The following is a 23,227-nucleotide window of genomic DNA, read 5'->3' as shown; positions in this document are numbered from 1 at the left end:
TCAAACGGTCTTCAAGACAACCCTTCGTCTATAACTGGAATTATTTCCCCACTTGGTTAGAGCCTCGTGCTGATAACGTGTAACAAGTTTGCTATTTGTCAATAAGTAAAAGGAGAGTAGATAATAAAGAATAACAAAGACTTGGTAAAGAAAACTTATATTTATCTCATATATTTATATTTTCTTCTCTCTCCCTAACTAATGGAACAATGAAGGTATTTATAGTAAAAGTCCCAATCACAAAAGAGCATCCACGTTGGTAGTGGATGTGGAGCATTTAGAGGGTAAGGTATTTAGCTTTGGGCACCTCATGCTATCCATGTTCATTACTCAGCCAAATATCACCATTGAGGTACACCTCATGTTAACTTCACACCTCATGTTAACTTCTTCCTTAATTCTTAAGGAAACTTATGTGGCATCAAAATAGACCATAAATCTCTGGGCAGCCAATATATATAACAGGTCGATCATTTTTGTATAACTGTGAGGAGTCTCGACTTCCAAATTTGAAATTTTCTGAGGGAAAGACGACTCGAAGTTCCCTTCTCAATTTTCCCTCCAAAATAGAGAAAATCGGTTTTTAGAAACTCAACGTTGTTCAACTTGGAATCATCAACTAGATCAAAAAATGAATTCTGCAACTCAAAACCCAAACCCTAGTTCTAAGTACATTGGTGGACTTCAAGTAGAGTTTCCATACGAACCGTACGGAACACAGTGCGCATTCATGGCGAAGGTAATCTCAACCCTAAATCTAGCTGAAAGACAAGGGCACTCTAATGCATTACTTGAATCTCCAACTGGAACTGGAAAAACATTATCGCTTTTATGCTCTGTGCTTGCATGGCAGCAGAATCACAGTCACTCTTCACCTCAATGTAAGCAGTATTTTTTCTTGATTATTATTATTAGAATTAGCTTTTGGAAACTTTAATTTGGACAAGAAAATGAGATAATAGATTTCTTTCTGTAGTTGAAATCATCACAGGATACCTATTTTCTCTTCCTTTTAAGCTAATTAGCGCCAGTATTGTATTTTGGATTTGTAATCTGATTTGAGGCCCTTTAAAGCTCTGAAATTTTGCTTGACGAGTTGTTGAAGGTTGTGCTGAGTTTAGGTCACCCTAGATGCAATTTAAAGAGAAACGCTAAACAACCCATCTATTTAACCGACTAATTCAACAAGTCACTATTTAAGAAAGTCTGATTAACACAGGATTTTTCTGTTGAATGGGTTATTCAGAACTAATGGTCCATAGTTGAACTTGTGTAACTAGCGGGCTTAATTTGTTGGGATATTGATTTTAGTGATTACATTCTCTAAGATATTGAAAGGGAAATTAGTTTGTTGTATTTTAATTCTATATTGTTACATGGGTTTTTCAGGTGAGTCTCCTTTTCAAGGATATGGTAAAGCTCGAAAGAAAAAGACCACACCTACCATCTTTTACGCTACGTAAGTTGCTCTTTTGCTGACCATTCCGATGACAATTTTGTTTGTGTGATGCCAATTTTCATTCCAGTGTAAAATGTCACATCTAAGCTTTTCAAAATAGGTTGGAACGAAAAAAGTATAGAAAGATTATGTGGCTATTTGCTGCATGAAAAAAACTTCACAAGTTCATGCAGTAAAAGCTTTTCAACTTGTGAGTTTCATTTGTTTTAGGTGTCTTTTTTCTTAACAAGTTTATATACGACTAATATTTTTATTATTTAAGGACAATAAATCACATTGTTGCTAAACCTATATTAACTATCACATGGTATTGCTTGTTAAAGGAGGACACATTCACAAATAAGTCAAGTAATTCGTGAGTATCGCAAAACATCTTACCGGGTACCAATGGCAATTTTGGTAGGTTTGTCTATTCCTATAACCTCGTCTCTGTATTTTGGCATCTAGAACAAATTGTGCTTTGTCATCAAAACTTTGCAAGCTTAAAGTATCTTCTATACCATACTGTAACACCTTGGCCCCTGGATCCAAACTAAGCCAGAATGTTCTTTTGGGCCAAAATTTTGTGTCTTGCATTTGTATTTTTAACACCCAGGGTCCGTGGTGTCGATTAGTTCAAAGTCAATCCCGGAGAAGGTGGAATAATGATGATTTACTCTGTTGTAGATATCTTCCTCTTCAACATCGTAATCATCATCTCCTTTCGAAGATTTTACGAATTTACGTTTCTTTTTTTTGTTACCTTTGCCTTTTCTTTTTCTTTCAGGGATCAAGGAAACACTACTGCACAAATGAAGATTTGCGTGGGACAGAAAACATTGACGCGAAATGGTAAAATTTCAACCCCAAAGCAACAAAATATTTGGTGGTTTCTATTTGTCTTCTGCTTACCTGCGTATGGTTGTAAAATTTCAGTAAGTCACTTTTAAAGGTGAAGGAACCAGTTGTAGAATGCTTAGGAACCATGTAAGTTGTACTCTCTACTTCTCTTTTAGCACACTTTCAACGCTTATAATGTTTCTCATTACTTGTGAATCTGTGACTTTGTGCATGTACCAAATCCTCTATACCAATTTGTCCTTAGTCCTTACCTATCTTGGTTAAACTATGCATTGTCATAATGTTCTAGTGACGGCATGGATGAGGAGCCACAAGTAGGAGTGGGATGCTTAGAATTCCAGTAAGTTCTATTGTTTTGTTTATCTATGCTCATAAAATTTGTCTCTTCATGCGTGAACCAAGTAATATCCTAGTTTCTCCGTAAGCAGAAATTTCGACAAAGTCAAAGCTCATCCATCTTTTCAGAAAGGTGGCTGCCACGAAGCTCATGATATTGAAGATCTACTTAAAGTTGGACAGATAGTAAAAGGTTTAGTTGTCTTTTACCTGTAGTTTGTTGAAGGATTTTTATTGTCTACAAAATCCTTATGCAGGGTCAATTTTTGTAGGTTGTTCATATTTTGCAGCACGTTCTATGGCAGAAGAAGCTCAACTTATTTTCTGCTCATACAGCTATATCATTAATCCTTTCATACGGAGGGCAATGGATATAGATCTTAAAGACTCAATTGTGATACTTGATGAAGCTCAGTATGTACTTAAAGCTGTTCACTAAATTTTTTCCTATTAATTTAGTTTGTTGACTTAATGCATATAGTGGCATAACTTGGTTATTTATTCAATTAAGAAAACTCTTATTTATTCGAGTTAGATCTTTACAAGTTGCTTAGGGTCCTTTTAACTTGTTATTCTAAAAGATGACTTTAGAAACTAAGTTATACCTAAATGGTTCTACATCTTGTACACATTCAGAGCATTCATTCGATTTATTGTATAACGAAATCCTGTATAATTTCAATGCAAACACCAAATGATCATTTGTGGTATTGTAAAAACCTTACATAGTTTTGTAATAAATCAACAAACAGTTTTGGATGTTGTACGGCTTGTTAGTGTGCGATAGTTAAGTTCGTATAGTTTAGTTTTCGAAAACAAATTTTAGGATCACGAACCGAAACTGGCCCTTAGTAATCCAGAAGGTTATTCTTATAGGTCACAGTTATTATTTCTCTCTCATTTTCAAGATGCTTCTTATTGGAGTACACTGTACACAGTGTCAGTGAGTCGAACTCACCATCTACGTTTTCTGATATGGTGTTCGGTTTTACCAACTTTTGCCTGTAGTTTCGTTTGTTTAGATCTCCAAATCTCTCTCTCTCTCTCTCTCTCTCTCTCTCTCTCTCTCTCTCTCTCTCTCTCTCTCTCTCTCTCTCTCTCTCTCTCTCTCTGTTTCACTAGCTTGTGTTTGTAGTTTCACGGACACGTGTTTGTCGTTGTGCGTACTCTTTTATATTCTTTTCTTTTCCACTTCGATTGTGAAGCTACTCTCTGAATAACCAGTTCCTTGTGCTTCTAGATGGTGCAATTATTATCTCATAAGATTAACTACTCTGCATCTATAACTCTTCTGCATTCATCACATAATGAATTAAACTCAGACTCTTTTGAGTGCTTTAAACTTTAAAGACACCTTATATGACACTGAAAAAGTGAATTTATTTAACTGTGGGTCCTTGGTGATCAAAACGTCTGGCTGCCAACGCCAATTCTGTAAGATTCCAAAAGTTTTATGTTCAATCCATTCCTTGGAGTTCTTTATTACTCCCTAATGTTTACTATGATGACTCAGCTTATTTGTGGATTCTTTCAACACTAGACAACGTTATTACTTTCTCTAAGTTGTTTCCTTGAAAGGCATTTTTTGCTTATTTCAGCAATATAGAGGACACGGCACGCGAAGCGGGTAGTGTGGATATTGAAGAAGATGACTTAAATGGTAAGTTAGCCGTCCATTGCCCCTTTGTATCTTGTTCCATAAATAGGAAATGTGATCATCATATCTGTATAAAGCTTTGGAGAAAGAATTGGGAGAACTACGCTTCAGGGATTCAACGGTCTACCAAGCTTTGCATGACATAATCCAGGTTTTATATATATACTATTATGAAACTACTGAAATACCTTATAATTGATGATAGTACGGTCAGCGCTGATTTTTCTTTTACTGTGTAGGGGATTTTTAATTGGATTACGAGAAAGACACATACTTTAGAGGAGCGTGGCTTTCGGGACTACGACTCAAGGTGAGTTACATGTTTACATCCATTAGTCACTGCACCCTACTGACCATAGATCTTGATTAACCCTGCATTAGATGGTTCAGATAAAAATCAATCAGAATCCACTTAAATGAGGATGAATTTTTAACTGGTGCTTAGGGGTAAAGCTTTTAAATGTTTCGCTGGTTCGGCATATTAAATATTTGTGATGTAATGCTTGCAGAAGACTAAGGTTATGCAAAAACTATACCCAGTTAAACACCTTGAAACTTGATGAGAAGACATTATAACACATAAAGAATGATAACGAGAAAAGGTAGCATCATGATATGTTTCCAATTGATCAAAGATGATTTGAACAAAGACTGAAGATGTATTTATAAGCCAGGACCACTCCTAACGAAGCTGGTGTCAATAAGAGTCTAACACTCTAAAAGTTGCTGCTCTGATATGCAAAATGAAATCCCTTTTGAGCCTTACGGCAGTAAACCGACTTGGCCATGATGCCCTTACATCAACTTGATTAATTAATAAAGGGTGCTTGGCCCGAGTTTGTCGCCCAATAATGGGCGGAAAGCTGACGTGGCATGCTCATTCTCGAATCCAGATATGCCACGTGGCCCACGTCATCCTTCGAGCCATGCTCGGGCAAGAAGCTCGGAGCAAATAGCATAATCCATTAATTAATGGATCACACTGATGTGATTTATCCACCTTTCTCATTGTTGATATTTGATGGCAACTAACTGAACATGTTTTCTTATAAACACTGCTCCGTCGAAGGTTGCATTGAGCTCTTCAGCATAGATATTGTATCCAGTTCCCTTTTTTGCAATGTAATTTCATTATTATCTTCTTCCAGTTGGACGGGCGATGAAGCTTTCAGAGAACTTCAAGAAATTGGTATTTTCCAGGACTTCGAGTTATTGGAGAAGTGTGCCAGAGAGGTACTTTAATATTATTATATACGTACTTATTTATTTAAATATGTTCGTGTTTGGTCTACCAATGGAACTACCAAAGGAGGTTTTCATTAAAAAAAATATAAAGAAAATAATAGAAGTTCAGTCCATACCCTGATTTGCATATATGACTCATTTGTTCAAAGTTCAAACCCTAGAAATTAATTTTCGTATTTAAAGCATGTCAAAAATTCTATTTGGCACTGGAACTCGCGAAATTCAAAATAACTCCTCATTGAAGCCGGTTAAGAAATTTGTAGGGTCTTGATGTAGCTTGGCAAAAATAAATAACTTGAAATGAAGGCTAAGAGCTTTAAGAAAACAAGTATAATGAACAAGACTGAAACAAAAGAAGCAATTACACATCCAAGAAGTTTGGACATTATTTGATGATCTGAAGAATGAACAAGAACACCCTATTTATAGGGCTCGATCATGCCCCCCTTATGGGCATGAATCCTAAACTCAACTCTAACTCTATTTCCGTATTTTGTTGAAGTTAAATTTGGAAGTTTCAATAAAAATAAAAATACTAGTAAGAAATGCTAAAACTGCTATGTTGGCTGATACTCGAAAATAAAAATTGCTTCAAAGAACCAACTGCAGGCTGTATCATGACATCATGTTTCATGTAGGCGTACACCGATTATGTTCTTACCGTTATCTTTACCACTACAGACTATCGATTCCTATACTTTTTTGTTGATTTTTTGCTTATTATCTTATCTTCTTCACTGCTCTTTGTCTTCATTTGTTCGCTGTTCTTGAAAGTCCAATCTTCATTCTTCATGGTTTCTTCGGTTCTTGGATTTCTCATGTAATAAACTTTCTTTTGTTGAAGTTTGGACAACCTAGTTTTGTGGACACATAACAACACTAGTGATATAAAAGTTAATTTTGTCGGGATACGGAACTCTGATTTTATTTCGTTCTGAATTTCAACAAAATTGAAGTTCTTTATGTAAACTTGCTTTGTGTAAACAAAAATAGATTTGTTAGTACAAATCAAATTTGGAATATCCTGGGAATAATGAAAGGTTAATAACACAAAAGCACAAGGAGAAAAACACACAGATCACGAGAACCAGAGACTTCAATACAAGAAATACTCTAACCGAGTAATAAGTTTGTAATTGAGAAATGTTAAAATAAATCAACATTCACATTTTTGCTTACAGATTTTAGGAAGGAAAAATTCCTTACAGAACCCAAACTTTTCAAAATATTTTCGGGAACTTGGTGAAGGGAAAACAACATTTTATAGATTTATTGGACCTGTTAGATGATTGTGGATGTTGTTTTTTTTTTTTTTTTTTTTTTTTTTCTGAAAATGATTGGGGATGTTGTTGAAAGTGAACAAAGATTAAACGACGACAAAGCTTCGGTTGGTTTTTTGTTTTAATTAAGAAGAAAAGACTTGTTAGAGAGAGAGAGAGTTTTTTCTTGATTTGGGAGGGAAACAAACAGTTACTTTGGCTTTAAGAAGGGATATGAATGGAATTATTGAAAAAAAATGCTGTAATGGACAGGACTAATGGGTTATCTGTTGGCACAGATGTGCCTTGAGGCCCTTGACTAAAAAAACCCATTTTTTTTCTTGGTGGATTGAACACTCATAACGAACGTTTAATGGACAAACTTCTCATCCTTTCTTTAAATTATTTATTTTCTTAGCATAACACTTACCAGCTTTTGTATCTTGCTCAATTTTATTGGTGTAGGCAATCAGAGCTGCATCTGATGCAGAATCACTAGTTTGTTTAAGCGAGAAATCTGTGTCCAGACTTCAAGGTATTAACTCCACCGAGTCCACTTCGAATTGATTAGCTTTTAGTTCACTGTATTGACTGTGCTTGACAATGTCATGCAGAATTGTTTTGTTCGCTTCGCTATTTCTCTCGAAGTCGGCCCAATACCTTTGATTATCAGCTTGCCTTGCGGAAATATTTTGAAAAAGCTTCTGGTAAGTCTCCCATTTCTTTTTAGTAACAGAGAGAAATCTTTCCTTAAAGCTGCAAACTGTCGCTGTATTCTTTTTTCCGCAATAGGCAATTTATTGAATCGGGTGCCCGGCAGGCACCAAAAAAATGATACAAGCTCGAAAAGTCAAGTAAAGAAACAAGATACTATTAAAATAAGTTTTCTAAAGAATTTAGTAAGATCTACAAACAATGTTAAAGGAAACAGTGTTGGCATGGCCCATAACTGGAGCAGATACTTTTTGAAGAAGAGAAACAATCTAATAAATAAATGGTACAAGTATAATGATCATAAAGGCCTGAACACCAGAAAAGGACTTCAAGGATGTAGATGTAGCCAAACTAGCCTCCCAAATCATAGTAAAATCCCTGAAAGAAATGGATTATATGCAGTTTTTCCACTTCACCCAGAAACAAATTAAAGTGCAGCAGATATTTGATATTGTTATAAATGAGTGCGAGCTGCTAGATTTTCTTTGCCCCCCAAAATTCAGTTGCTTCTTTTTTCTTATTTGTCGTACACGTACCTAAAGGCTAAAGCTTTTGATTATGTAACTGCTTAAGCACATAGTAAAAGCACAAGGAGAAAATTAATATTCATGATTTGTACATATATTATTACTATCAAGGTTAATATTTTTCGATCAAGATTTTTGATGACTGGAGAATCGAGATATCCAAAGAAACTTTACATTGTGATATTATTGGAATGTTTCAGAGAATTCAGAATCTTGTTATAAAAAATGGATATTGTTAATCCTAATATTCTTCTACATTTATTCTTGAACTTATCCATAACATCTCTTGCAGGAAAAAGTACGCATTGTTTGAGCTTGTCATGCTTGAATCCATCTGTTGTCTTTAGAAAAATTGCCGATCTTTCTATGTCAGTGATTCTCACGTCCGGGTAAGCACCAAGCGTACATTGTCTATGGCCGAGCCTGATGTAGTAAGCAACTATTTGTATTCTGATAATTCTACATAACAACTTTCTAAAATTCAATTAAAATATACCAAAATATCCTATATTATTGTTACTGTAGGTGTTTTGAGACTTAAGTTTTGATGTGCACCTCAAGGCGAGTGTAAGTCCTTAAGTATAGATTTCAAGGTCACCTACCATGAAATCCCATCACAGAACTGACAAGTGACAACATAGTTAATGCAAAAATGTCAATGAACCAATAACGCCTCTCGTGGAGCTCAGAAGTTTCTAAATATCAAACCATAAACAACTAATTAAGTAAGTCTCAAATGACATCATTTGTAGCTACCTTTTGAGTTTTGTTAGGCTTAAGCATTAAATAGTTGACACAATACCTTTGAGAGTCTAGGAAATGGAACTCCAAGCAGCTACCTTTTCAAATAGGAAAACAACTAGGGAAAGAATCCTCCAAACTGGCGAACGACTTTTGTCTTGTCTTGAAATTATAGGTCGCGCCAGAATCCAAATGGAGATTTTTAGATTTCTAGGGCTTCAGTAGATTAAAAAAATCTCGAGTTTAAGTAGATAAAGCATATTGGTAATTGTGCAGTCATTACAGGCAAAATTAATGAATATGCCACTATGTAATCAAAAGTGAGGTGTGATAAGTTGGTTTTCTTTTGAAACCTCCTTAATTGTTTGTTGTGTGAGAGTGTGGTCCATTAGGGTACCAATCCATCATAATTGCCCTTGTGTTAGCATCCTGTACAGTCAATACTCAGATCGATCCTCAGTGCACCTAATATGGACCACAGAACCACACATCAAACAAATGAGGGAGAGGGTAAAGCCAACCACAATACTAAACTACTGTTACGCCCTCAACAATTCCATCACCATGCAGTCGCACAATCCGACATTCATATCATACCACATTCATGTGTACAGCGACTCTCTTAAGATTAATATATAATAATTATTAGCCACATGTAATCATTATAGCGCACGGCTACTGACAACGCATATCAACTCTTTACATCGCCGATGATCATGAATTGCAGAATTTTATACTTCCGCTAAGTGATATTAAAAAAGTGCTTTCTTCAATCTTCTGGGTCATATAATATATCTACACTGAAAGAATTTGATTATCAATGTTTTTCATTATATCCATATGAATCACCTTACATCATATTTATCATGTATATGTGCCAAAAAATATGCGAACTTATAAAAGATAGAAACTAAAGATATTAGAAACTAGATAAACATTAAAACAAATATAGGATAATATTGGTTCTTTCGGAGTCAGATTCCTCTTCCTCTAGGTTTCTTTATCTCTTGATTCTCCTACCTTATTATACACCTAATGCTTATACATTAATTTTCTCAATTTCTCTTATAGACAATGTGATAATTCAGATAATTAAAAAGGATTCATTTCATTAGCACAATAAACATGTCCAAGGTGGAATTTTGCCCAACATTTTAGGATCATTTCAGACTAAAAACTAGCATGCATCATATCCTAATATTGGACTTCTCTGTATCTGAAAGTCCATTTTGTACAGTAATAAATGATTTAACATAGTATTATTTTGGATATACTACTCCCTTCATATGTATATATTTGTTATTCAGGACGCTCTCACCCATGAACTCTTTTTCGTCTGAACTTGGGCTTAAGTTTGACACTTGTTTCGAAGCCCAACATGTTATAGAATTGAAATCGCAGGTATGGATCTCTAGTCAAAATTGAATGCATGTTTTTTTTTTCCTCTGCGCAGCAGCGCAGGTGATCTGATTTACCTTCATTTATAGCTGTGGGCTGCTGTAGTTTCCACTGGTCCAGGGAATATTTCATTAAATGCAAGCTATAAAACATCTGATGTATATGCGTATCAGGTAATGCGAAAGCTAACTTGTGGGAAAGGGTGATATAAGTTCCCTTTACAAATAAACATTGGATTCTTTATTGTGAAGGATGATCTTGGTGCTTCTTTGGAGGAAATTTTCAAGATTGTACCCGGTGGTGCTCTTGTATTCTTTCCTAGCTATGGGTTGATGGAAAAGCTAAGAAAGCGCTGGGAGGAAACTGGTATTTGGCGTCGGTTAAATGTTCGGAAGTCCCTTTTTATTGGTAAGAAGCATCTCTCTGTCTGTTGTTTCTATAGTTGATTATGCAGAAGCAATTAGGACGTTAAAATCGGTGTGCAGGATATATTTTTTTGATCTCCTGCTTCTAGATGTTTATGTTTGCTCCGATAGTAGAATTAAAACCAAGAAATGTGTCAAGGAAGAATCTCTAGTTTAAATGTGGGTATATCTTAACAACCTGCATTATTATGCATATGCCCCTAACAACCTTATATGTGCCTTGAGGTTTTTAATGTGGTGATTGTGTTATTCATTAACTCATTTTGCAGAGCCAAAAGGAGACCAGAACGCTTTTGAGTCTGTTTTGAGGGGTTACTACGATGCAATTCATCGAAGTAAAAAGTCACCTCCTTGTGAAACCAAGATGAAAGACAAGCAAAACCATTCCACAATAAATGATCCTCATTACTCAGGGGCTGCTTTACTGGCTGTTTACCGAGGGAAGGTATAAAATTACAAACATTTAAATTAAGTATTTCCCTTGTGGCAACTATCTTTGACTCTTTGTTTCTCTACTTAATGTCGTAGCAGAGAGGACTATAAATGAAAATCAAGAACTAATGAGCGAACAACATAAAGAGAACAATAAACTTTTTTTTTTTTTGAAATGTTCATCGTGTGCCTCGAACCCTTGACCTCTAAGGTGGAAGATTATACCGCTTACCACTCCAACGAAGGGTTGTTGGCAGAACAATAAACTTTAACAACTCAGTTTCAATTTTTTTCCTAAAACTTGGAAGTAATATTCAAAAAGAATTTACAAGTGACACGTTGGATTACATGGTATATCATCATTGCCTCCCAATAGTGAACAAAATCTGTTATGATTTGGAAATATAGCCCATTTCATCTACCTGCTCCATAAAAGAGCAGGCCTTTAACATCCTCTACTCCTACTGTGCTACGAGGGTTAGAGTCCTTAAAATCCTGTTCTTCCTATCCTTCCATAGACTCCATTTTATCGCCAAAAGGATCAAGTTCCACACTTTCTTTCCTAGCTTAAGAGTTTTTATTCGTTGCCATTGTTCTAGAACTTGGTCAATAGACTTTGGAAGGCACCAGCTGGTCTTGAAAGCATTGATGAAGTAGTTCCACAGGGGTTGCAGCCACTTTGCCGTGTATGAGTACATGATCAGAAAATTCCTCCCGCTTCTTACACAAAATACGTTCGTTAACCAATTGGAACCCCCTGTGTTTCAATTGATCCACAGTTGGGTGTTTGTGGAGGCAAGCTGCCCAAAATGTGAAGCTGCCTCTAGGGGGGTTGGTTTCTTTCAAATATGATCATGAACATAGAAAGCTGTGTTTGAATTTTCCGAGTGAATTTATGGTAACTGTGTTTAACCGACAACTCAGTTTCAATTTATCGTTGAAAGAGTAAGCACTGATTATAGTGGGTGACTGTTACAGTATAGATTTTGTAGCACTTTCGTAGTTTACTAAATTAGTAAATTTGCTGATTTAGTCAGTGAACTAAATAGTAACTCTAGACTAGGAGATATGCATAAAACAAAATAGTAACTCTAGACTAGGAGGTTGTTCTTACAATACTAACAAATTTGATCCCCTCTTTGGGCTGGGAGAAGATCTTTAAGGGTTTAGCTGATCCTTTTTGATGGTCCTACATTCATTACCATGAGATACAATATCAGCCGATCTGGTTAACCCTCTGCTAACACAGTGAGTATTTTACAGGGGTTATCTTCCACCAGGATACCATGTCTTTTGATTATCCTTATCCTTGATGAGGAAAAGAGAGATAATTTAGCTGCAAAATGTTACCAAAATTGTAGTCTAAGATTTACAATTTGGTATTTTTCTTCTTCCAGGTCTCTGAAGGGATCGACTTCTCTGACGAAAAAGCTCGGGTTGTTGTATCCTTCGCCCATTTTTCAAGTTACAACACATTACTTTTTTATTTGAATTTAAGTTACAACACGTTACGTTTTGGTTAAACCACACCTTTATAATCTCGCATTGGTACTCCAACTCGATCTTTATGCATAGAATGTGGCCTCGGGGTTCTCTATGAACGTAGGACACTCCTTTTACCACATCATTATCCTTTCTACTGGACTAGGTGTTGCTTCATAATTAGTTTGAGTTATCCTTGATGCTTCCAGATACTCGTCGGTATTCCATTCCAAAACATGTAAGTGCTCTTCAGAATATCTTACTAATGTATATTGGCCACTTGTACCAAGTCAAATTTCTGAATACAAGCGTGTCAATAGACATGATACTCAGGTTGTTCAGAAAAAGAAGTACAACGACACATATAGCCCATCCAAGAAATTGCTGAGTGGGAATGAGTGGTATTGTCACCAAGCATTTCGTGCTCTTAATCAAGCTGCAGGTAATTTCTATCTTTGGTTTCTCGTTGTCTAGACTGTGCCATTTAGTTTATGCTCATGTATTTTTTCTCACGAAATTGCGGCTATGAACTTTTTGGCTGCATCTTGTGCTTAGCTTAACAATCTGTCACCAAATATTTAGTACTTCATGTTGTTGAGGAGCGTTATATGGATTCATTTTGCCTTACAACCATTTAACAATGCAGTGTTTGTACATTCCTCTTGATATTGCAACTACTAATATATTTGCATTCTGTAGGTCGTTGCATACGCCATAAGTTTGACTATGGAGCTGTGATTTTTCTAGGTATTTATTTTGCCCGATGTTTTTGTTTCTCGCATATGTAGAAATGTTGAAGTTCAAATTTAGCTGGGTATGGAACCAAAGCTGTGCTTTTTGTAATTGGAGGAACCATTTCTCTGAACCATTTTCATACATTTCGAATTAACGTATCCTATATACCTAAACATCATGAGCGAATATTTAATCGTTTATTGAGATCGAGAGTATATTAGCGTTAAGTTACACAGTCAAAGTATGAACTAGAAACCAAATGTATAATATAAGAAAATCGATCAAACAATCACAACGGCACTATGATGGTATTTCATTTAACAGAGGGCTGCCCTCTAGGGTTCGGCCAGTCATCTCTATCTACAGAGGAATTTCCTAATTGCACTCTAATTCTAATACTAGTTAAACCAGTAATCCTAAATAAAAGAGAAACTAATTCCTTTAAGGAAAAGGAAAATAAATCTAAGTAGAATCCAAAGTAAAATAGGAAGCCCAGATATTAGCAACTAAAGATAAACTAGTAAATAAAAGTCCCCAATGCATTTACGATTCATCACTATAGCTCCAACCTACTGAGGAAATTATTTTTACACTTTCTTATCCAAAAATATCGTCGCCTGTGAAAACTCAAAAGACGGTTACCTGAAACCATTTAGTCATAATATACTGGTGACTGATAAGCAACTAAAGACCTTCCTTTAGGGTAGTAAGCGAGATCAGTCCCATAACCAGTGGATATCTATTTAGGATCTGCTTTTAGTGCTTGACATTTATTATCTAGTTCTCATTTCTGAACTTGTTGACGCAGCGGAAAAACTGATAAAAGCCTTAAAACTCCGTCTAAAGACTATTGAACCGAAATTGATAACAAGAATACTAAAATACTGAATTTTATTGATTGAATGAATGACTGAAACAACTTCTAAGCCCTCATTGTATAGACTTATGGTTTCCTAATCTTGGTCAAACTCCAATAGAAACTCCTAAAAAAATAAAATACTAGAATAGTAGTAATCCTAAACTGAAAACAATTACCAAAAATAGAAAAAAACTAGTAAAAGTCCGTTTTGAGGCCCTAAACGATGGAATTTGCCCCTCAAAGTGGGCCCATTGTGGCGAAGCGACAACAAATGACCGGAACGCTATTTCGCACCATCCCTCAAAATTTCGTCCAATTCCGACACCCGTAGCTTCGATTTTGGCCGTTTTAGTCTGTCACCCTTGTATTTGGCCGCTTCGATCTCATCCATGTATTTCTCGGCCAATTCCTCTACATCACTTATAAGCAATTCATTCTTGTCGTTCTTGCAGACGAACGGTTTAGGGAAGCAAGGAATACTGAACATGTTTCGAAGTGGCTCAGAAATTCCATCAACAAGTATGACAGCTTTGACAAGTCTATGGAGGATTTGCAATCCTTCTTCCAAGTTGTCGAGGTCCTTAACTATTTGTAGATGCATCAGTTAATTTTATTCTCTGAAACATCAATTTGTCCGCGATTAATGGTTGCTAATCTGATTATATTTTCAGGAACGTATAAGACAAAAGATAAACACAACAGGAAGTTCTTATGTCAAGAAAGAAGATAACCCTATAGTGGCGACATCTAATAAATTACCAGATCAAGTACCCTCCCATTTGGCAACCATATCCAATTCAAGTCGAGCTGTTTCCCAGGGCACATGCCCAATGAAATTCTCTCCTGAAAAAGTAATAGATGCCAACTTCCACGATCTCAAACCAAAAGTAGAGCCATCTCCGAATTGGAGTATTGATTATCATACACAGGAAAGTAGAAATTTGATGACTTCATCACCCACACTTCTTAGCTCCCCTGCAGAGCAGTTTCGAACTCCTGATGTTAAACCTTATGTGGGTCTGAGATGTACGAGTTCGTCTCGGGAAGTAAAACGTAGAATTGAGTTTGATTCTGAAGCCGAGTTTCCAGAATACGAGAGGAAGCCGAATGTCACAGGATTATGTGCAGCAAATAATACTGCCTCACCTTTCTCCTCCAGTCCTGCAATACACCAGAGGGTACATATTTATTGCCCATTCTGTAAAAACTCATTAGGTTTGCCTGAGAACCAATACCTTGTCATGTGTTCAGTAACCTCATCTTCCAAAGTGTATTTGAAATCTTTCCGTAGAGGTAGACCAGAGCACACATCCATCAGCGACTCCGAGAGTATACCGGTTGTGATCTGTGACCTATCATCTGTAGATCAGCGACTCTGTAATAGCCCTATTAGCAACGATGCTTCTAAACACGGTATTTGGTCCGGACAAGATGGATGTGTGTTTAGTATTGTTTTCTGCCCTTTCTGCAGTGTCTCAAACAGGTTCCTCGGTGTACAGATCATGGCTACTGATGCATCAAATATTCAACTACAAAATAAGGTGAGGATTTTGTGGATTAAATTAGTTTTTCATTGTACTATTTTCAACTTAATGCCGTGTTCTTGAATCTTGAAGTAGTAGTTCAGTAATTTCTAATTCTGCTTCACTCTTTGTGCTGTTTTTAATGTTGCTTGAACAATGAATTGTTTTCTTTTTCATCTACAGATCTTGTTTTATTTTGATCGTGTGGAAATCAGGAATCTCATATCACCAAAGAAAGAGGTAGTAGGCTCTTCCGACAATGGATAAATTTATAACATAGCAGGACTCATGGAGACTGGAACTAGATGACAACTAAATCTAAGGTTAAAAAATGTTCCATTATCTTCTCAAACTAACTGTTTCCGGCGCACATGCGCTCTAAGACAGTAATCTGTTCCCCGCTCTCGCAGTTTAGACTCCATATCAGAGCTCTCTGCGCTAACGTATAAAATCAACTTGGGAGAAAAGAGATTGAGTTGTGGATATTTGAATTTGATCCAACTTTATTATATGGTTGGGAAAAGAAAACAGTCTGAAGCCTAGGAATATGACATCTGTATATATCATTTAGTTAGCGACAGAAGTTGGGTTAGTTTCAAACGGAGATGATGTCTATTTGTTTATTGGCTGTGATTATTACGAGCTATTGGTTAGTGAACAACTATCTTCGAGCATGATCTTTTACCAACAGGTTCGAGTTTTGGCGTTTGAGGTTTGCATTTTGAAGATTTGTATTGGATTTCAAGTATATCCTGAAAACGTTGCTGAAGTTGCAGGTGAACCTGAAGGCTTTTCGAGCATGATCTTTTGCCAACCGCCCTCTCTGTTTGACACAACCCTGCAGTAGATTTGTGTGTATTTATAGGGCACCCAACCCAGTTAAGGTAGTCATGTCTGTCTGTATGAAGAAATTTCCTCTCTTTCTTACACTGTGCATACACTACTTATGTCAAGTCTTCAACTTTATTTCCTCTAGGTTTGCCTTTGGGGTTGAATTAGATGTTAATATACAATATACTTAATTTGAAAGAATGCCACAAGTGAAGTAGTGTGCAAGAATTAATCTAGAATATTTGAAGAAGACTCCGGACAAACTAATACTTGACTTCGAACTATTGCTAATTGTGAAATTCATTTTGGTTGAGTGGTCGTACGTACATCTTTCTACTGGAGAGGTTAGAGTTCACATCTTAACATTGATAAAAAAGATTTTTGCTAATTGACCAGTTAGATGCCCCAAAAGGTTAATCGGTTGAGTGAGATGGTCATAAACTTCAGTAGCACTAGCATAGCTAGGCTCATACATGATTGATCCAATGGTGTCATGCTCTTTACGTCACATCGAAAATAGCCCAAGTCGATAAAATAGAAAATTTCATCGCCAAGAATAGGATCCGCCAATTGGTTTCGGTGTGGCAGTTTACAAACAAAAACTGGGCCATGGTGCTCAAGAGTAGTTAAGCAATTAAACAACATAACCCCAACAGCCCTTAACATAATTAGGTTTTTCAATAATGGAATTTGACCTTCAAGGTAAGCGAATGTGTGGAAAGTTATTTTTCATATCGTTCTTCAAAAATTTGTCTAGTTCTGACACTCTAGTTTCGATGTTGGCCGTTTTAGTCTGTCACTTTTATATTTGGCCACATCTATTTCTTCCATCCAATATCTCTACCTCAATTAGCTTCCAATTCTTTTTTGCAGCATTGTTGATCAACAATATCTGTTTATGGGGGGCTTAATTAAATTAAAGATCACCAAATTCAAACGTGAAAAGAAGCTACCTTCTCCCAGCCTTTTCTAACATATAAAGTCAGCTTGCCTAATGAATAATGATTCCACAAAATCTTCAATTATTCGAAACCTACTTCTATTTTCAATGGTTTAGGGCAACTAGTTCCTTAATAATTGAATCCCACAAAAGACACTCTAGTAATCTCCAATTAACAACAAAGTACCCAAGAAACAAGGGAAGTATTTCATCAAAAAAATAAAAATAAACCACAATTTTTCTATCTTGTGAAGACACAATTTTTTTTCACTTTTAAATAAAGAAGGCTCCAAAACAAAAACCATCAGAACCAGAGTCTTAAAATGTCTTAATTAACATAAGGAATTTATAATTTATAACTCAAGAAGCTAAAATAAGGTGGAAGTTGATTCACTGGCTTTTGTATATATAATCCTAAATATGTCGAAAATAAGATAAACTAGACAAATTGTTTATTCTTTCCCTTTCTCTCTTCGAAGAAAACCTCTGTGTTGCAGAAAATACGAAAGTATATGGATTCCAACTTCTTCCATAAAAAGCATTTTCTTCCTAAAGTAAGAGCACATATCATAATTAACAAGCATAAAATTAGGGAAACAATAACATTTAGACATTGGCATTTGATGAGAATCAATTTATTTAAGAACATGATGAATTCATATAACTTTCTCAATATATAAACACAAATACAACCCAAACCTCACACAATTAAGTGTGTGTAGTGTGTGTGCAAATTGAAGTACAAACTAGATAGAGAAACTCCATTCTCTCTTTCTCTATCTCTAGACCTTGATAGAGAAAATCTCTGCCAATGCAGACCAAGTACCTGAAATAGCCAAAACAACACCCATAACCATAATCACAACATCCAGAGTAATTCCTCCAATCTTCATCTCATCTTTAAATACTATCAAATGAAACAAAGATGGTAATATAAACCCTAATACAACACAAAAACTACTACCCACCAATGACAAGAAATCAGCAAAATTAGGTACTAATAAAGCTACCAAACTCACACACAAAACCAAAATCCATCTCAACCATAAACAGTATCTTCCATCACAAAACCTTCTTTCACAAACTTCATAAACTGGATTCATCATCAAAGGAAAAGTGAAGAATAGATTAATACATAAACCCAATTGAACCACACTACTTACCAATCCTTGACCTAAATTTGTAGTGATTATATCTTTTGTTTCTTGTCCAAAAGCAAAGTAACCCAAAGCTCCAAAACTTGCATAGATCAAAGATATAAAACCCATTGATATACCCAAATTTCTTCCAAATTTCTTTTTATCTCTTGTCTCTGATTCTAATGGTAAAACCATTCCAATCCCTTCAAATGCATAAACAGCAACACCCAGACCATAAAACACAACAGATAGACCACCAAAAGCTTCTAAAACTGGTTTTGTTTTCATAAAAATCATAATATCTTCAACCATAACAACACCCATAGCTCCAATATCAACAACATCAGCAAATATACTCAAAGGAGCAAGATGGGTAAGTGTTGGAATTGAATTTAAACCTAATTGAAATGGAAAACAAGTCCAGATGTAAAACACTTTTGGTGTAAACCCTAGAATTTTTTTCAATTGGGTAAGAAATGCTAAGGTATTTGCAACAAATATTAAATAACTAACACAAAATCCAGCTTGGGTAAGTACAATCATGGCATCAACAGAAAATCTACCAACTGAACCACAAACTATGAAACCCAGATCTCCAAATGAATTGATTTTAGAAAATCCCTGTTTTGATTCGAGTTTTCTACGAGTTTTAACAAGAAGCATCATACAATGATAGGTAAGAATTGCAACAAATAAGATCATGAGAACACCAAATACCCATCCTGTTCTTTTGAAGGTGTATGGTAATCCAAGAACACCAGCACCAACAATGGCTATGAAGATGTTTGCAAAAGTTTTGGAAGTTGAAGAAAGAGGAAGTGATTTGGAAAGAAGAGGTGTGTCTTCTCTTGGAAAAGGTGGAAGAATATTTGATGATGAACTTGCTTCTTTATCAAACCCCATGGATTTTTTTATCAATTTGAATACAAATCTTCAAAATTTAATTGGATTACCTTGAATTTTGGCCTCTCCTGAAAGATGGGATTGGTTTTAATTTTGATTTTGTTGGGTAAGATGATGGTTTTGAGCAGATCTAGAGAGAGAGAGAGTTTGGGGTCTCAAACATGAACACTTTCTCTCTCTAGATGGTTGCAGACTGCAGTGAGAAAACGATAAGTTATTTGGAATTGAGATGTTTTTTGTTGAAATGGAATTGAGATGTTGGTGGAGAGTTTGGCTTTGCCAAGAAAGTCACTAATCCTTTTGGCCCATTATAGAATGCTAAGGTGTAACAGTTTCATTGTACTTATTCTACTACGAGATTCTAATTGTTTTTTTTAGAGTAATCGACTACGATCAACTTTAGTCTTTACCACGCATTGATACATCATGAAGATGTGATAAACTACGATCAACTTTAGTCTTTACCACGCATTGATACATCATGAAGATGTGATAAACACGATAACCGTCTAAGTTAAATTTATAATGATAGAGGCATAAAGTGCGATATGCTTTTAATAACCCACGTTCAATAGCATTAAAGATTCCACCTTCTGTGAGAATCGAACTCATGACCTCCAGATTTTTGGAGTTTATGTCTAACACTTTGAACCACTTGGTTGCCAGCCACCTATTACTAATATAATTTAATTATCTTCAACAAGACAAACGTACAATTAATTTTTTCTACTTGAGCTTATCTAAACTCTCATTTTGGACTGTACATGGCATTCACTAGTTCATACCTATCACGACTTGTCATTTTATACGAAAGATCAGTTTATTTAATTGATGAAATTGGACAACAAAAGTAGGTATACCAACATATGTGTATACATTAAAAAAAAATGTGTACACATTAAAATATTTAGAGGAGGCTAATGAACAATCTATATGTAGACATCATAGGGGTTTATCTTTTTGTGACTACCCTCCTCCCTAACGACTAGGATCTTCTCTTCTAAATTTATATTAGGTTGTTGAGATTTCCTCTCCCACTTATGTAAAAATGTAATTTTAACTAACTATACGATTTTATTAAAGTAAAAACTTTCTTTTTGAAACTACTCACCTAGACGAAATGAATTCAACAACTTTTCTAAGTTTGATGGAATTCCATCATTTTAAACATTCGACAACAATTCATCCTCATATTTATCTCTCTCTCTATTAATCTGATAGAGAAAGATATCCTCTATATTTAAAATTAAGAGTTTCTGTGTTTTGAAAGATATCCTATAGTTATTTAATATTAAGAGTTTCTAAGTAATTTAGGAGTTTTTATACTTCTATATTTCTAAATGTTGAATCCTAGTTGAAGTGTAATTAGGAGTCCTAGTTAGAATCTAATTTGTTTGGTTGTAGCCTATATATATGACTGAGTTCATAGTAGTTAGGATATGAATATGAATCTTGAAGTTATTAATAAAGTTACTTATTAGTATTACGTTTATATTTGGCTGGCCTAGAGAAGGACATTATGGTTCTTTTCAACTGGTATCCAGAGCAGACGCTCCTATCATTCGCTTTCGCACTACTTTTATCTTCATTGGAGAACATTGTTTTTTGTACAAATTCAAAAAAAGAAAAGAATGGAGAAGCAATTAGGTGAATTCACAGAGAAGATGGCTGAGATGACAGTGAATCAATCATTATTGATTGAGAAGATTGTTCAATTGGTCGATAATAGAGAGATTGTGTCTCAAAGGGGTGATCGTTTTAAAGATGAAAGGTTATATTTTACACGGTTTAATGGATCAAATGTGGAAGGATGGATTTTTCAAGCTGAACAATATTTTGAGTTCTATGACACTGCACAAGACCAAAGATTCAGTTTGCAATCAATTACTTGGATGGAAAAGCATTGCAATGGTGTCGTTGGTCTAAAAGAGGTAAATATTTTCGTACATGGGAACAGCTTGTCGAAGCGGTTGTAGGTCGCTTCGAGAGAACATCGTATGAAGATACAGGGGTTGCACTAGCAAAATTACGACAAACAGGATCCTACTATGAATATCAAGAAGAATTTGAGTGTCTTTCAAATATAGTTAAGGAGTCCGAAAAAAATAAAGAGAAGATAGAGAGAAAAACAACCAAAGTAGAGGAGAAGGGAGCTTAAAGAGAGAACACAAAAATCTCAGAAGAAGATGACATCGATGATGCCATCCTGGTGAATATACAAAAAGAAGAATCTAAAAAGAAGGAAATTCACATTGAAAAAGATAAGGAGAAGGCAGAGAGAAAAACAACCAAAGTAGAGGAGAAGGAAGTTGAAAGAGAGAACACAAAAATCTCAGAGGAGGACGACATCGGTGCCATCCTGATGAATATACAAAAAGAAGAATCTAAAAAGAAGGAAATTCACATTGAAAAAAATGTTCCTAAACTTTCTCCTCGATCAAATTGTTCCATGAACATCAATCTATTGAAGGAGACATAACTGATCATATATGTAGGTGAATTCTATAATGGAAGCAAGACTTTCGTATACGGTGATCTTTATGATGTCGATAAGTTGGAGTGGAAGTTGATATCAAATCCTAATAGTCTGCCGCCTCGTAGTACTCACCAGGTTGTCGCTTGGAAAGACCATCTTTACATATTTGGCAGAGAAATTACATCCCCAAATCAAGAAAGATTCAATCATTACAAGGACCTTTGGACATTAAACCTGAAAATCCATCATGTTTCTGTTCTGAAGAAGGCACTTATCCTCAATGTTGTGATGGATGATGAAATATCAATTGTCGAAGATGAGGGAGACTCAGTGTTAACTATGAGCAAGACCATCCTTGAGGGCAAGGATGCTGTCAAGGGAGGAGGCATGATAGAGAAAGATATTCTCTATATTTAAAATTAGGATTTTCTATATTTTAAAAGATATTCTATAGTTATTTAATATTAGGAGTTTCTATATTTTAGAGTTTCGAGGTAATTTAGGAGTTTTTATATCCCTATATTCTAAATATTGAATCCTAGTTGAAGTGTAATTATGAGTCCTAGTTAGAGTCTAATTTGTTTGGTTGTAGTCTATATATATGGTTGAGTTCATAGTAGTTAGGATATGAATATGAATCTTTAAGTTATTAATAAAGTTTTCTATTAGTATTTACTTTTATCTTTGGCTGGCCTAGAGAAGGACTATAAGGTTCTTATCAATTGGTATCCAGAGCAGACGCTCCTATCATTCGTTTTCGCACTACTTTTATCTTCGTTAGAGAACCATGTTTTTGGTACAAATTAAAAAAAAAGGAATGGAGAAGCATTAGGTGAATTGGCAGAGAAGATGACTGAGATGACGGTAAATCAATCATTATTGATTGAGAAGATTGCTCAATTGGTCGATAATAGAGAGATCGTGTCTCAAAGAGGTGATCGTTTTAAAGACGAAAGGTTATATTTTACACGGTTTAACGGATCAAATGTGGAAGGATGAATTTTTCAAGCTGAACAATATTTTGAGTTCTATGACACTGCACAAGATCAAAAGATTCAGTTTGCAATCAATTACTTGGATGGAAAAACATTGCAATGGTGTCGTTGGGCTAAAAGAGGTAAATATTTACGTACATGGGAAGAGTTTGCAATCAATTACTTGGATGGAAAAGCTTCGGGAGAACAACGTATGAAGATACAGAGATTGCACTAGCAAAATTACGACAAACAGAGTCCTACTATGAATATCAAGAAGAATTTGAGTCTTTCAAATATGGTTAAGGAGCCCGAAAAAGATAAGGAGAAGC

The 23,227-nt window shown here is 35.4% G+C and overlaps 2 protein-coding genes across 5 annotated transcripts; one reads left to right on the top strand and one right to left on the bottom strand.

Moving 5' to 3' along the window:
- Nucleotides 1-322: 322 nt before the first annotated feature.
- Nucleotides 323-16,713, top strand: LOC147532905 (uncharacterized). 4 transcript variants are annotated; one of them, XR_015228277.1, is made up of 27 exons: nt 326-881; nt 1,390-1,459; nt 1,783-1,858; nt 2,226-2,290; nt 2,375-2,425; nt 2,589-2,639; nt 2,728-2,828; nt 2,908-3,049; nt 4,234-4,295; nt 4,370-4,443; nt 4,532-4,602; nt 5,441-5,525; nt 7,262-7,331; nt 7,411-7,503; nt 8,330-8,426; nt 10,086-10,179; nt 10,266-10,349; nt 10,428-10,584; nt 10,871-11,046; nt 12,431-12,475; nt 12,725-12,753; nt 12,836-12,957; nt 13,215-13,262; nt 14,562-14,686; nt 14,781-15,650; nt 15,816-15,955; nt 16,043-16,713. XR_015228277.1 is itself a non-coding variant. In XM_086650581.1 (26 exons), exons 1-26 carry the CDS (start codon nt 632-634, stop codon nt 15,897-15,899), a joined length of 3,192 nt encoding a protein of 1,063 aa, XP_086506707.1. In that variant the 5' UTR covers nt 323-631; the 3' UTR covers nt 15,900-16,713. The 4 variants fall into 4 exon arrangements, 3 of the variants coding, with proteins under 3 accessions (XP_086506707.1, XP_086506709.1, XP_086506708.1); XM_086650581.1 differs by having other exon boundaries at nt 323-881; nt 15,816-16,713; XM_086650583.1 differs by having other exon boundaries at nt 464-881; nt 2,765-2,828; nt 15,816-16,713.
- A 1,309-nt stretch (nt 16,714-18,022) lies between these two features.
- Nucleotides 18,023-19,723, bottom strand: LOC147532904 (amino acid transporter AVT3C-like). Its single transcript, XM_086645263.1, has one exon. The coding sequence runs from the start codon at nt 19,443-19,445 to the stop codon at nt 18,186-18,188; it is 1,260 nt and encodes a 419-aa protein (XP_086501389.1). The 5' UTR covers nt 19,446-19,723; the 3' UTR covers nt 18,023-18,185.
- Nucleotides 19,724-23,227: the final 3,504 nt, after the last annotated feature.

Source organism: Eschscholzia californica, unplaced genomic scaffold (genome assembly GCF_041429995.1).
Source record: "Eschscholzia californica isolate CP2 unplaced genomic scaffold, dmEscCali1.0.p SCAF_6, whole genome shotgun sequence".
Taxonomy (NCBI): Eukaryota; Viridiplantae; Streptophyta; class Magnoliopsida; order Ranunculales; family Papaveraceae; genus Eschscholzia; species Eschscholzia californica.
This window is presented reverse-complemented; position numbering and strand designations above follow the sequence as displayed.

Excerpts from the sequence above, each read along its gene's own strand:
- LOC147532904 (XM_086645263.1), bottom strand. The coding sequence starts at position 19,445 with ATGGGGTTTGATAAAGAAGCAAGTTCATCATCAAATATTCTTCCACCT.
- LOC147532905 (XM_086650581.1), top strand. The coding sequence starts at position 632 with ATGAATTCTGCAACTCAAAACCCAAACCCTAGTTCTAAGTACATTGGT. Across the intron at positions 4,444-4,531 it reads CTTTGCATGACATAATCCAG|GGGATTTTTAATTGGATTAC; the intron begins GTTTTATATATA and ends TTTACTGTGTAG. Across the intron at positions 12,476-12,724 it reads ACGAAAAAGCTCGGGTTGTT|ATACTCGTCGGTATTCCATT; the intron begins GTATCCTTCGCC and ends TGATGCTTCCAG.